Here is a 15,428-nt window from a genome sequence, read left to right on the forward strand (position 1 = left end):
AAAGAGAGAGAGAGAGAGAGTTACAGAGCGGTGGCATATAAACTTTGTCTCCCATTTTGAAGTTCAAGTTGGTTTTACATTTTATCGTTTTTGTGTTTTGCTCTTGTTGTTGATGTTCTGCTATAAGAAATTGATTTTAAGTTCTTTTGAGGACAGGCACTCCGGACGAGCACCGGACGTCGCTAAACTACTTTGCCGCAGGGAAAGTTATGCTCGAGCTTTTCACATCTACGGGTACATCGATTTGAAGAAATGTCTCATAAAAATCGTACCCACCGTCCTCATATGGTTCGATTTGGAACCGTTTGCAAGATATAACGATATAAGATGCACCGTTCTGGTCGCCGCCTTTACAGCCCTACCGTAGGTCGCCTTATTAGGTTAATATTATTCACGAGCACGCGCGCGCACACACGCGACCGATCTTCGATCTCACATCGATGCTCAATCGATGGAGCGTTTTCCGGCATCGAAGACGACGACGACGTCCACTTATCGCTTATCACTCGCCTTCCTGTCAATCATTCGCCCCTCTAAAGCTGAAACGGTTAAACCGAATATGCTTCCCCGCCAATCACCAGTGTGTATATATATATATATATATATATACAAGGCCGTCTGAGTACAATTCACCCAAGCACGAGTGCTTCAAATATGATAAAACACGCCCTGACCCCCTCCCTCCACCGCTTTTCCCCAGCCCCCTACGCATACACCGAGGTGCACCGAGTGTCGGTGCCGGCGAAGCCACCGCACAATGGTACTAGCATCCGGCACGCTGTGTCAACCGCAGATGACGGCAACCAGGGCGCTAGTAGTGTACGGAGTTGAACTCGCCTCTCTTCCACACCATCCGCACATGGCGTACATCATCCCCGGAGGGGAGGGGGGGGGGGATGGCCACTCGATTTCGTTTATTTGATCGGCGAATTGATTTCACACACCTGTCAAACGCAGCGGATTCCCGCTCCGCAACGCGCTTTTTAGGCATTAATACGGTCCCGGATTTTCAACACGCGCGCACCCCAAAGCGGGTTGATAGCGTCGGACCCAAACCGGCCACAACGACTACGATCCAGCGTATCTGCGACACCACTCAACCCCGATTGACTAATGGATTGCCGTTTAATTTGTTTGTCACGCCTTTTTCACGCCGACAAATCCGGCCCAGGATCTAGGGTTTCCTCTTGTTTTGCAACGTTTAATTTTGAATCAAAACCAGTTAGTAACTCTTGCAAAGAGCACTCAAGTATTTCAACATCCCACACCGTGCAGTGATTGTAGCAATTCCAAGGGAATGGGGATGATAACTATGCCTGCCTACCAAACGAAGTTGCCGTGTATAATGTGTCCAAAACGGCACTTGAAGGCACGTGTGTGTGTGTGTGTGTGTGTGTGTGTGTGTGTGTGTGTGTGTGTGTGTGTGTGTGTGTGTGTGTGTGTGTGTGTGTGATGATATAGCTTTGAAGTACTTCTTGAACACATCTCCCGTAAGTGCCACCCGTCATGTCTATGCTTTGTACCCTGTTCCTAACTCCAAACCGACATAACCCAATATCCCGAGGCACCGCCAGGGAAGAAGTGCCACTGCCCGTTGCGACTGTACGTACCAGATTGGTTGTTCCGGCGATACGATTGCAGGTCAAAGGATATGGCATTGCTGATTGCTTTCATCGAAAGCTTATGGGTGTCCGGTCTGAGGTCTGGCTGCTTTTTGCCCGACCATTTTCGGTCGACTTCGAGACGGCTCGTGGTGCATCTTGCTCTGCCGATGCGGATGCACCTTCCAATTGGTGTAGCACTAGCACTCTTCTCCAGGAGAACTCCTGCTGCGGCTCACCATGGCGCTATGTTTATTCTCCCAATCCACCTCAAAACCTCAAAGCAGGCGACCAAGTTATCTCGGTGATTGTAGATTTGCCGCCTAGCTTCGGCACCGGCAACGGCACAGGATTATCAGTGTCAGTGGATATTGCGTTATAAACGCAAACCATACGACTGATGCTACCACACCTCCTCCGTAACCACCGCAATATGCTGCCACTTTCGGGAGAGGCTTCTGAGATGCTACTGCAGCGTTGCCGGTTGACCGATCCCATCGCGCGTGTGTAAGCTTTGCACACTCTCTGCTCTCGTAATAACTGCTGTTAATTAACTGCTGTAACATTACACCGAACCCGGGGCCCAGTATACCGTCGTCGTCGTCGTCTTAGGCGGTTAGTGCCAGTAGACAGGCAAAAGACTGCCACGTGGAGCTGGCTAGATGGTAACAATTCACCACCGACGAGACCGACTGCTCAATATGCGCTTCAGAGCGCATCTGTATCCCTCCGAAAAGGTACCAGACAGACGGGTGGTGCCGAAACCAGATTAGATTGCAGAAACTTCCGGAGCTGTGATTAGCCCGGCCTATTGGATTATCGAGTGCTGCGTCCGAGGGCAGTACACATTACCAGCGGTGGAATCGAATATCCGGATGTTTGACGGCGCTAGTGGCGCATGCCATTTTAATCATCATGTTAATTACCCCATAATTGAATAGTAAAAAGCTTACTCAAATAATTACTGCCATCAGGCAATTATTCTCGTTATTCGAATGATTCGTTCTTGCTGCAAAAAACACTATTATAAATTTAAACAAAAATGTAGCAAAATAAGGGGAGAAAAACTCAAATAGCTTTCCCATTCTAGACAAACGCCATTCGGGTGGTTTTAAATAGCAACATTAAATTATCACCATTGCACACCATTTGGTTTGCTTTTCTGCTGGTAGAATTAGATCGGTTTTATTGAGTTCAATTTTTAAGGTTTGCGTGTTAATTCCTCCGCATACACTTTACACAACTCACTGTCCTTCACAGCTTCCCCGTAGCATTGACCTGTTCAGTGTGTAGCGCTTACCATTTCATTCGCCCCAAAAATTAGTACATAAAGAAATACTACGCTATTAAGATTTTGCGAACTATAAATCGCAAATTGCACATTAAGCAAAGCTAAGCTAAACAAATTCTTTCCTCGTGGAATGTGGAGACACGTTAAAAAAAACGTTCATTGAAGGTTGCGTTGCGTGTTTTGTCTTCCGATGTTGATGCTCTCCTTTTGTCCTATCGTCCATACACATACGGTAATAACTTAAACAAAATGTAAGCGATTTCTGCACCCTTTTTAATGCGGAAACTCATGCGAGCGATATAAATGGGAGCATTTTAAATAAGTGCGGTACGATAAGCATACGTTTAAAAAAATGAACAGGGATGAGATCATTACGTTATTTGAATGCATTCGCAGCACCTTCTGCAACACACCGTGACTTTTTCTTTGTCGCTCATTTTCAATACTCATCTTCGCGATAAACAAAGATAAAGCTTCTTAAAGTGGACTCCCATAGGGGGAGGGACAGAAACGAATCAACTTCAAATATAATGAGAATTTTTGATCAAATCAATTTTACAAGTAAGCGACAACAAATTTTGGTTTGCTGAGTGTACATGCAGGCCCTGCTTATATCCCCACGGAACATTTTTGTCTCAATTTGGTATCTTTTTACATTTTCCTTCGCTTCTTCACATTGTCTCTTGTTTTCTTTCTCTCTGTTACTCTCTTTCTTTGTCTTTCTATCTCTTTCTATCTCTCTCTCTTTCTCTCTCTCTCTCTCTCTCTCTCGCTCTCTCTCTCGCTCTCTCTCTCTCACTCTTTCTCTCTCTCGCTCTCAGCTATCTGTCTCTAAGCACCGAGTTTCTAATCTCTTTTTTCGCTTCTTTTACTTTCACTTTTTTGGTTTAATTTGGTGCTGCATTGCGTAATGAAACGAGTTTATCTTCCGACATCCTGCCACGAGTGAGCAGTATTCGATAAGGGTAAGCGCATAAAAATCACACACAAACACACATGCATACCCATAAATACACTAACAACGAAAGCTCCCACAGATGTACTGCACAAAACTAGGAATGACGGAGTGATTGCATTTTTTTCTATATTATATATATATATATATATATATATATATATATATATATATATATATATATATATATATATATATATATATATATATATATATATATATATATATATATATGTATATGGAAATAGCCCTAATAGTTATAGTAATGATAATATTAACTAAATATGCTATCCACACCTCGCTGTACTTCGTTGGCTAGGATAGTGAAATCAATTAAAGTGTGAGAGGTTTTGCTTCTGATATTTTTTCCAATCAAACCGAAACCTGACTTCATTTCAAACCTTGTTTTGACATCTACTTCCCTAAGAATGCAATGCAATTGTAGCGCCGGAAAAGTAAGTAAGCCAACATTCCTGCTTTGCTGCACCATCTTTACCGCCTCTTGCCAGAAAGTATCAAAATATCAACAAACAAAAAGAAATAATGTAGATGGTGAAAGATAAATGAGTTGCGCTGTTAAGAAAAAGATTCTCCATTCTTATTCCTGTAAGCAAACTAGTAAAGTTCCGCTTAGGAAACCCGCAGGGTTTCCAGCTGCTGCATCGGATTCGAAGCTGCCATTTCGGGGAGGTTAGTTTTAAGGCTTGGGCTCTACTTTTTTCTCTTCCGTTCCCAACCAATACATTCGGGGCTCGCGGCGTTCCGTGTTGTTTCTACTCCGAGGGCGTCAGGTCGCGTTCCCGCTCGTTTTCTGTAAGAATCTGGTGCAGCAGATCGCACACCGGCTCGAACACCTTTTTGCAGCCGACATTGGTGAGGTTCAGATAGTCGAACATATCGTGGTGGCTGATCGTTCCGTCGCTCTGTATGAGCCCACTATCGACCGTCACGATCTGTACCTTGTTGATACCGATGCACCGTTCACGCAGCAACCGGTTCACCTGGTCGTTTTTATCTCTTAGCTCGTTCGGCTGCTGCCCACGAGGCAATAGAGTCTGCAAGACAATGGGGAAACGTGATTAGTAATTGCTGCGAATCGACAGCGCGTGTTCAATGCATGTAGTGTTTGGGAATGACACGAAACAGAAGAAAGTAATGTACAGTGGAACCCCTCATAACGAGTTACTCTTATAACGTGTTTATTACATAACGAGCAAATTTAAATGCTCTCTCACCTCTCATAACGAGTTAAATCTCGCATAATCATTCGTGTTCCGAATACATTTGTTGCGAGCTGTTCTGAAATCATGATCACGATTGGTAAACATTGAGCATTTCTATAATTTCGATTATCGCTCAGGCCGATGCGTTTCGATACTACGATTTTCAATATAAAACTAGTGCCAGGAGAAGTGCCGTATAATTGGGCTTCGATACTAAAATGTTATCCAATTGGATTCGTTTCGTTTAGTTTCGTATGATTACAAGTGCGTTGTAAATTTGATGCCAATGAATTTATCGAAATGTTTCTTGCTGAAGAATATTTATCTCACACAAATGCTCAACTATGGTAAAACTAAATTATTCTGGAAAAATATGGTAGAGATGACTTGAAATTTGTTTTCTCTTTTGTCCACAAACATGATCCTGGGGGAAAGGTAGAGGCACCAAATCACGTGTACGAAATATTCAAATTTTCTAAAAAGTCAATTTTAGAAAATATTAAAAGATTTAATGCATTGTGCAGGTTTCCACTGTATATCGATACACCTTTGCTATATAGTGCATTCCACGAGAAAGAACTATGCATTGGAACTGCGCATAACAAGTTTAATCCGTTCCAGTGCCTTACTCGTTATACGAAAGACTCGTTATGCGGGAGGCTCTTTTCCATACAATTTGCATGAAAAGTGAATCAATTGGTATGCAAAATTAAATTCAGCATCTCAAAAGTGCATATATGTAAATGTAAAGGGCGTATATGCAAAAAGTGATCGATTGCTAAAGCCTTTACTGCGATATTTCTTGAAATTGATTATTGAGATTGTTTTATACACGTGATTTGCTTGTGGAGCCACAGTTTTATCATGATAAGGCTTACGAAAATAAAAGGAATTAGTTTCAGTTTCATAAATCAAATGAATCACCACATCACAAATCAAATAATCAAATTTTAAACAATCTTTCGTCGGTTTTAGTACAGTGAGAGTATGTTGCTCAGCTGTTAGACATGTTCTGCTCCACTAAATTTGATTTTCGTCACAATTGAACATTTGCAGTGATTTTTATCCAGCATGAGTTAAAGTTTCAAAGATTAAGATAATTTCATTAGCATACAAATTACAGCACTTGTCAATTTACGACACACTAGCACATCATACAATCGAATGAAACTTATCCTCCTGGCAATAGTTTTATATTAACACGTTCAGCCCTTGCCGATCCCCAGGGACCGCCAATGATTTTTCCTGCACAATTAACATTGCACACAACCGTACTTTAGCCACATGAATATGAATAGCAGCGGTGCACAGGAAGAAGAATCGTGTTCTAAAAATTATTGCGATTGACATAAATAACTCATGAACCGAGACGAAAATGAAGACGATTAAAAAAAACACATCAAAACGTCATTTGATAATCCGCACTCGATCAAGTGCAATCAAGTGCGGATTACCGAGCGTGAACTGTGCTCGTTATGAGGGACTCGCGGAGTCGTTTGCATGCAATTTACATGAAATGTCAAATAATAGGTAGAAAAGCTTGAAAAGCATACGCAATATGCTTTCGTACTATTTTTCCCGAGTGAAGCTAAAATAAACGTACGTAAAAATGTTACCTTTCCAAGCAATCGTGACACATGTGACGCATTCAGTTTCCTCTCCAAAGCAAATTAATCTACTTTAAAATAGTATTAGCATAGATGCTTGCTTTCCAACCTTCAATGCATTTTTAAAGCCAACTGGTCCGCAATTTTAAAAAGTTTGGAGAGCAATTTAATGTGGAAGATCTTTATTTTCTAACTGAGTTTTTGCTGCTTTCTTGGACCAGACATGGAAAAAAAGAAACCCCATTTTCTCAAAATAACGAGACTGTGAAGGGGTTAGTTATGGTAACGCGTAAGTAAATTGTACGTATTAGAGTTCCTATAATAGTCAATATTCGTTATTCGAGATTCTGCTAATTAAAAAGAGCATTCGTAATATTTTCGTAATACAAATAATTCGTAATAATGCAGCGATAGACAGAGTACGACTTACAAGCCGCATGCGACTCTTAGCGGCCTAAATGGCGGTTATTTTCCTTTTATGTCGTTAACGGAACCATCACACATTTGTGTACTTGGTTTTTCCTTTTGGCTTTTTACGTGAAACTCATAGAATATTTCCATATAATTTGGCTCGTCACCGCTGTTGTAAGGAATATTCGCTATGTGCAGATCCTCTCCAATATAATTTGAGTACAGTCGAACCCCGAGTTACGCAAATAATGCGTTCCGGAGGCATTCGCGTGACTCGGATGTTTGCGTAAGACAAAAATCACGTTTTCAGCCAAAATATAGTTATTAATCATAAGGTTAGAATAAATTCAGTATCATTATGCACTTAGCTACTTATTTTATAAAATGTGTGTTAAAATGCAGTTCTTTCTCTCGTTTCCGCATCGAAATCGCTGAAACGAGAAAAAGAACCGAATTTCAACACAAATTTTATAAAATAAGTAGCGTTTTGCATTTGAACATTGTTGCAGAAAATTGTACCCATTTCACAAAAGAATCTAGAGGGGAAAGGCTGTCCAACATAACATTAACAAAAGTACAAATGAAATGCTCGAAATGTTAGAAAAAAGATAATATCTGATCTCATCGCAGAACAAATAACAAAACAAAGCAGAAATGAATTACCGGAAGTATTATGTACACATCCGGCAGCTTCTGGCGGATGGTTCGCACCAGCTCGAGAATACCCTCCGTCACCTCCTCCGACGAGTCGCCGATGTTGTTCGTGCCGGCGTGCAGTACGATCGCTTTCGGGCGCACGTTGTCCAGCTCACCGTTCTGCAGCCGCCACAGTATGTTCTGCGTTCGGTCGGTGCGTATGCTAAAGTTAAGGCAGTGCATCGGTACAAAATGCTGGTTCCAGTAGTCGGTAAACTGCAGCGACTCGAGTATGCAGTCACCGATAAACATTACGTCCGGGTCCTTCTCCTTGCATTCGGCCACGAATCGTTTGTGCTAAAATACATTATGGAAAAACAGAAACAGAGCATGAGTTTGGCAAGGGAAACGGGATCTTATCCAAGCGCAAACAAAACAGGCACGGAAAAGGACACCCCTTCTACACAGTCCCGGAGGTTGAGAGAGCGGTTCGGTTGATGGTTGCGGTCATTCGGACTAGTGGAGCGTGGATGGAGGACCAGCGGGTTGATGGCGATGAAGAGAGAGGGAGAAGGGGTTCCTTTTTGGTCGTTGTCGACTACTTACGATGCTTAGCCATCGGTCATCACCGTCCAGGTCTTTGCAAATAGCAGGCAGCGTCGTCGCACTCATGGCCGCTGTACCGTCCAATCGCGTACACTTTTCCCGGACACTGGGCTGGTCGGGGGCGAGTCGACAGCAGTGCAGACACACCGCAACAAGGCAATGCAGCAGAGGCGAAAATCGCTATTCCCTGCAGGAGCACAGATCACACGCACGCGAAATAAACAAACCGAGCTGTTAAGCGCCAAATTCAACACAATTGCAAGCAACGCCGCGTCGACAATCCGGTTCTGGACAGAAAATCGGCAAGCACTGTGATTCTCCGGTCTGCCAGGGAGAAATTGGGGGAGAGGGTGGAAGATGTTCGCCTCCAACAGCAAACGCTCGTCACAAACGGAGGGAAATGCAGGACAAATAAAAAAAACAACTCTTGGATTGGCCCGTCCGCACTTTCACCTGCTTCGATCTAATACTAGCCAGTCAAAATGGTACGCGAAGGAAAGCGAACTGTTCTTCGTCGCTAGCAAAAAGGGGTTACACTTTCTTTTTTTCTGCACACACTTCTCGCTTTCTACCGACTCGTCTTTTGCTCGACCATAAGCTACATGTGTGTATGTGTGAAAAGCAGCTGCTTCTACTGTCGCGCGCTCATACATACACACATTTTCCGCTGTCAGCCGGGTTTGACAGTAAACAGTGCTGTCGGGCGAAGATGCGGTAATCGATTGTCAAACGCTCGCTGTGCCATAACAGGTTGCCATAAATTATTTCAAATACAGTGGAGCGCCGTTTATCCGGGCTTCTCGGGACTTGACCTCGCACGGATAAGCGAATAACACGGATAATGAGTCAAATGATATATTTTATCACCAATTCCTGATTAATTTTTGGAAAATTATCTTATTTTTTGATAAGAATAACCCAGTTTTTATTAACTTCATGTTTTTTCCACAAGAATATTTGAAATTTGCCTTGAATTATCGGGTCTTTTGTTTTGACAATATGCTCTTTTAACCGCTTTTTCAAATATCCTCCTCATAACGAAATGTCACCATTGCATTGAACTGTCATTTCTCAACAGCACGGATAAACGGACAGCCGGATAAAAGGTACCCGGATAAACGGCGCTCCACTGTATGTACCATATGGTCGTTACTTTTTGAAAAACCAATATGATGTTTCAAAGTCCATTCCACTCACTTCTTCTTCTTCTTTGGCTCAACAACCGATGTCGGTCAAGGCCTGCCTGTACCCATTTGTGGGCTTAGGCTTTCAGTGACTAATTGATTCCCCCCCATAGCAGAATAGTCAGTCCTACGTATGGCGGCGCGGTCTATTTGGGGATTGAACCCATGACGGGCATGTTTTTAAGTCGTACGAGTAGACGACTGTACTACGAGACCGGCCATTCCACTCACAAAAACTATAAAATAAACGACGGTGGAGTTTCACACAATCCAACAATATCATATAACCTTTGGTTGACATAAAAAGGTATGCTCGACTAGCGAATTAGGAATTAAGTTCAAACGTTAATATGTAGATTTTTTTTTTTTTCAAAAATAGCCATAATTGCTTAAACTGCCAATTTTGGCAAGCTAAAGATCGCTGCTTGAATTCGCCTTTTGCAGTAGATAAACAGCATCAAAGTTCCAGGTGGGTCTTTCAAACAGCGCTTAAGCAGCTTCCTTATACCAGGGTGCCGGGGATTATTTTTCTTTGAGTTTTTTTTTCAAGCAAGCGTCATCGATGTCAAGTGACAAGATTTGTTTTGTTTAAGTACATGTGTTTATTTTTAAATTCCGAACATTTATGAATTACATGAAATTTCACACAATTTGCTGTACAATCTCAATCACTCTACTTAATATTCTTTCTTCAATTAACTTATCCAACGATTTTTCGTTAAACAGCCCCAAATCAGCTATAAAGTACGAGCTGGTTATTTGGGGAACCTCACCGCATGCGATTTTACCGCAAGCTTTTGTATGAGATTTGACGTTAATGACAGCACTTGCGAATCATCCGCATGCGGCGATGCGATTTTATTTCAGATGTCAAATGTCTAAAATCATATCAAAAAATGATTATCTTTATAAAGAAACAACAAAATATCATTATAATACAGGTGTCCCCCGAGATACGACTGTATTTGGGACCGAAAAAATGTCCCAAAGCAAGGCGTAAGTCGAAAAAGTCTTATGTCGAATATCTATGAATATAAAGTTTATAACCGAAGTTGAAGAGTTGGAATTTATGATATCGTGTATATTATTTACAGTAATGTTCGATAATGTAATAATTATATTTCAAAAGCCGTACACAATGTAAATATTAAAGATCGGGTTGTTTTGGAATCTTTGGAAATGTGTGTATAACGGTTATCAGCCAAGAAATTAAAAAAAAATTCATAAATTTCTTGTCAATGACAACTTTTAACTGTCAAAATCAAATTCGTCGTATCTGCGAATCGTCGTAACTCGAGGGGGTCGTAACTCGGGGCACGCCTGTACCTTGAATAGCTAGAAAATTGAGAAAACTCATTTCCTGCCGCATGCCGCAAAATCACATGCGGCGAAGTTCTGACCGTTCCCTTATCACCCACAGAGTTCGACATCTGAACGATTTTTCGTTAAACATCCCCAAATCATCTATGGAGTTCGAGCTGGCTATTAGGGTAGAATCGTGAAACCCAGCCAGACAAATCGGGCTAAAATTACTCCGCTAACGCTAACGCTAAACTACCAGTAATTTAAGAGCAATTTATTGGTAATTTAGCAGTCGTTAACTTACCCATCGTGATATTTAATGAGTACACCATTCGGAGTCTCGGTCTAGAATACTTTATTGTCTCTCTTGTTCACGTTGAGGTATGTGTATGTATGTGTGTGTGTTCCGCCAAGATTAATGTAGGTTTTGTGTGATGTGTGGTATGTGTGTTTATAGTTATAATTTATAGTTTATAGTGTAGCGAAGCTGCACTTTTACATCTCCCCTATTAAGTGTGTTAGTAGTATACGAAATTGCTGTCACGATTTGGCCGCACCTCTCTTCCACTTCTTGTCTTCAGCATATTGTCCGATGTATCAAATGAATTCGCAGGTGGATCGGTACCTGCAGGCGGTGATATTATTTGCTGACCCAAGTGCCACAAATCCACTAAACGACCACTAAACGGCTTCTAAACGACTCAAGCACTCTACCTAAACGGAATATAGAAAGACTTCGTTTAGCAGACGGCAAACGACTCATGCATTCTAAAAATAGCAAAAAAGCTGCAGGCGCTATCTGTTGGTGGGATACCCCAACCAGTTGAGAGCTTCATCGCTTAGAGGAGAGCTTTCTCATTTCCTCTGTACTGTTGTATGGTTTCGGATTGAAGTTATGCATCTCTAGAAATAGAACGGCGATACGATTGTTTAAATACTAAACTCCAACGGAAATCACCAGCACTGAAAAGCAAGTGAGATTTGAGTAATGGTCGTTGGTGTTGATACCCACGTATCTGACCACACGACCATTCATATAGATTTTTGCTCAGAAAGTTAGAAGGCTATATAGGTCATGATAAGATGAAACTTGTCGAAACACATTGCAAGAAAAGGATAGCAATATAATGATGAGTTGTAATACGCCATCTATTGATCAAGCAATGAAGCTGTGGAGCTTTCATTTTTTTCTATGGATATTCAATTTTCCAGTCGTTTAAGCTTAATCTGTGGCGCTTGGGCAGCGTGTGATCTGAAGGGATAATAAGTTTTGACACGCAGACTTGATGCACGTGATCATACGTCATCTATCATCTCGGTTCATTATTTAATTTAGTTTTATTTATTTTTTCATTTATTTAATTTTTATTTCATACAAATATCTGCTTCAGAAGGCTAAATATAAGGAAACATATAAACAAAAATTTGAAATAATAATAACAAACTAATAACATATTATAATAACAAACTAACAACGTAGATTGGGCCACAAGCAATATAATAACACAGACAATATAGTAGGATGGCAGAGATATGATAAGAAAACGAGTCAAAGAACTGTAGGAAGAGGGAGAGAAGAGATTGAGGGAGGATATGAAAGTCAAACACGCCAGAGGCACTGTTGAAGCGATGAAGGGATTGAATAAAAGGATCGTTCGAATGGTATAGCGTTCTTCTCGACGGAATCAGATTCACAAATTCGCGGCTTCAGAAAGTGAGCGGGTGTGTACAGTGTAATTCTATTAAGTAATGAAGGACAGTCAATCTCATTCCGAAGCAAACCACTAATAAGCAAAGCTTGAGAAGCAGATCGATGATCGTGGGCACCGTACTTCATATGGGGGAAGAGTAGCACCCGATTGCCTCAAGAGCCGCCTAACGGCAATTCAGATGAATCTGCGTTGAACGCTTTCAACCCTGTCAGTTCATACCAGACTAACTGGGTACCTAAAAATGCTCGCGTATTCTAAAGTATGTTGGACTAAGCTACAGTAAAGGGCTTTGAGGTAATAGGGTAACGCACATCATTTTCCCATCGTAGGGTAACGCACATCATGCATCATCAATGATTCCGACCCGCAAGTGCAACGGGTGTGCTAGATCGGAGTCGGAAACAAATCCGACCCTAGAAAGTAAGGACTTCGGGTTCACCCGAATGAATAGTAGTTGTAAGAAAGCATAAGTGACTCCGACCCGTTGGTGCAGCGAGTTTGGATCAGGTCAAAGTAGGTTCAATACCCGACCCGTACTCGCTGCACCAATGGGTCGTAATCGCTTATGCTTTCTCGCATCTACTGGAATTATTGCACCTAATACTTCTATTTGCAACTTTCAGGTCAATCCGCACAACTACGGGTTGCTTGAGATGGCTCCGACCCGGTAAGTTCTAGTTGCTCCGCCTATCACAAGTGTGTGTATGGAAGAACGTGTGTGAGTTGTCGGATCGCTGACCAAGGAGTAGGAGAATGAGATAAAAGTGAGGGATAGCAATCAAACCACACGTGCAGAGAACTAGGGAGTTAATGTTTAACGAGTCCGTTGTAGCAATAATAATTGTAAATAAACTTCAAATATAAACTTAAAACATATTTTTGTCTAAATTATTGTGTTATTCTCAGTAAAGTTTGCGCGTACAGTACGGGATCATTTAAAAGTTTACGCCGCACTTCTTGTAACAATAACAACTACAGGCGGTCCCCGAGATACACGGTTATTGGGGACCGAAAACGGCCGAAAAATACCGCGTATCTCGAATTTCCGCGTAAGTCGATTCTCGTGATTTCCAGCCAAAATATCACTAATTTTCGTGCAATTTTGCAAGTAGGGGGTGGTTTTAGCCACCAAATTAATTTTTTGATGTGTTTCTAATGAATTGAACAGTTTTCAACCTTTTTAAATGGTATTTTACATTCGATCAATAAGGAAATTATTTGGTATTTCACAATGGATGTGTCAAATCAGTGCAATTTGCTCAAAGAACTGTCAAATTTTGAAAACCACGTATCTCCGAATCCGCGTATAAGAGGTACCGTGTATCTCGGGGACCGCCTGTAGTTGTTTTTCGGTAGCATTTATCAAATACGATTTTCCTCTGTAAAGTTGACTGCCGTAGAAAGCACTCGTCTGGACTCGTCTCATCTGGAGATTTGTCACTTATGATGATGTGGTATCACAAATGCTTCTAACATCCTTTTCGCTCTGCTAATGTACTTCACGAAAGTTTGAACGTGGCCCGTGTGGCATGAATGTAATAGACCCTCGCTGTTGTTTAACACTACTGCAACTGCCGGGACGACATTTATCTCCCGACCTTTCGCTTTTGCACTTAAATGAAGCTGCACCCGAGGCGGCATGAATCCTTGACCCCCACATTCGTTTCCTATGAACCGGAACTGTAACAGGAGCAGCATAAACGATCACCCTGCACCCGTCGATTATGGCGAATCGGAATGGAGCCTAGCGGTTTCCCACATATCGCAGCGGTGAAATCCTTGGCAATTTAGCAGAACTTACTCAGCATTGAACAGGCCAACAAAGAAGTCGTATTCTATTAACGATGGAACGTGGTAGGATGAAGAAAACTAGAAGCGCTAGTTTCGTCTTCTGCAATCTTATTTATGTTGTTTATTCCAAGCATCAGCTGACCGGCGTCGATTTTGACAGACAAATTGTAAACAAAGTTCATAAAATGGTGACCCCCTCAATCGCTCTGTCGTATCCTGTATAGAGTCTAATAACCTTGGCCCTCAGGATGAGGCAGCGGTCTGTCCACAACACCAACGTTGTGATCTTTGGGTTTCACAGTGTTTCTATCGGCGTATTTCTTTTGTTGCTGCCTTTTCTGTTTCAAATTTTAAGATTAAGCTCAAACGACTGGAAAATCGAATATCCATAGAAAAAAAGTAGTAGTAGTAGTATTATCTGTAGGGTTGACGATGGAACTTTAAGGTTTTTAAGAATGTGTACCGAACTTGGTGGAAATTTATAGCTTTTTAATGCATGACATCGGTACAAGGTGGGTCTTCTCTAAGTGTCAAAGACAGACGCCGTCTCGTGGTTTGTGTTTCTGTTAGATTAGTTATTTGAAGTAGTAATATTAAATGAAGTGATTTTGAGTTAACTGTAAATTATTTAAAAATCTGTGAACGTTATGAACATTTACAGTTCACAAATAAACATGCACATAAGGCAAGAAAATTGTGGTGTTTATTTCTTAATTATTGGAAATAAAACACAAAGAAAAATAATCCCCGGCACCGTGGCATAAGGAAACTGCTTAGACGCTATTTAGAAGGACCGACTGGAACTTTGATGCTGTTATCTACTGCAAAAGGCGAATTCAAGCAGCGATCTTTAGCTTGCCAAAATTGGCAGCTTAAACAATTCTGGCTATTTGGGATGCTTCATGTATAAAAATCCTGTTCAGCATATTGGCCTTAGCCTACTCTTGACCAAACTTTTCCGTCAAAGCATTTTTAGAAAAGGTGGGTAAGGATGGGCTAGATAAATACATCGGATCCGAAATGGCAGCTCCAATTGTTCTAAAATTTGCAGTGTTTGCGACTGAATCGACCACCACAAACCCACATGGGTTTGAAGTGGCTTTACAGTG

The 15,428-nt window shown here is 41.5% G+C and overlaps 1 protein-coding gene across 1 annotated transcript; it reads right to left on the reverse strand.

The window, feature by feature from the left end:
* Nucleotides 1-4,391: 4,391 nt before the first annotated feature.
* On the reverse strand, nucleotides 4,392-8,970 carry LOC120906608 (platelet-activating factor acetylhydrolase IB subunit beta homolog). The gene is made up of 3 exons (XM_040318404.1): nucleotides 8,331-8,970; nucleotides 7,752-8,081; nucleotides 4,392-4,902 (listed from the first exon to the last, which is right to left on the reverse strand). The coding sequence occupies exons 1-3, from the start codon at nucleotides 8,394-8,396 to the stop codon at nucleotides 4,621-4,623; spliced, it is 678 nt and encodes a 225-aa protein (XP_040174338.1). The 5' UTR covers nucleotides 8,397-8,970; the 3' UTR covers nucleotides 4,392-4,620.
* Nucleotides 8,971-15,428: the final 6,458 nt, after the last annotated feature.

This window comes from Anopheles arabiensis, chromosome X (assembly GCF_016920715.1).
Source record: "Anopheles arabiensis isolate DONGOLA chromosome X, AaraD3, whole genome shotgun sequence".
NCBI lineage: Eukaryota > Metazoa > Arthropoda > Insecta > Diptera > Culicidae > Anopheles > Anopheles arabiensis.

Bases quoted from the DNA above. Each gene is read 5' to 3' on its own strand.
- LOC120906608 (XM_040318404.1), bottom strand. From the start codon at position 8,396: ATGAGTGCGACGACGCTGCCTGCTATTTGCAAAGACCTGGACGGTGAT. The intron at 8,082-8,330 runs GTAAGTAGTCGA...AATGTATTTTAG, and splicing joins ATGACCGATGGCTAAGCATC to CACAAACGATTCGTGGCCGA. The intron at 4,903-7,751 runs GTAATTCATTTC...ATTGTCTTGCAG, and splicing joins ATGTGTACATAATACTTCCG to ACTCTATTGCCTCGTGGGCA.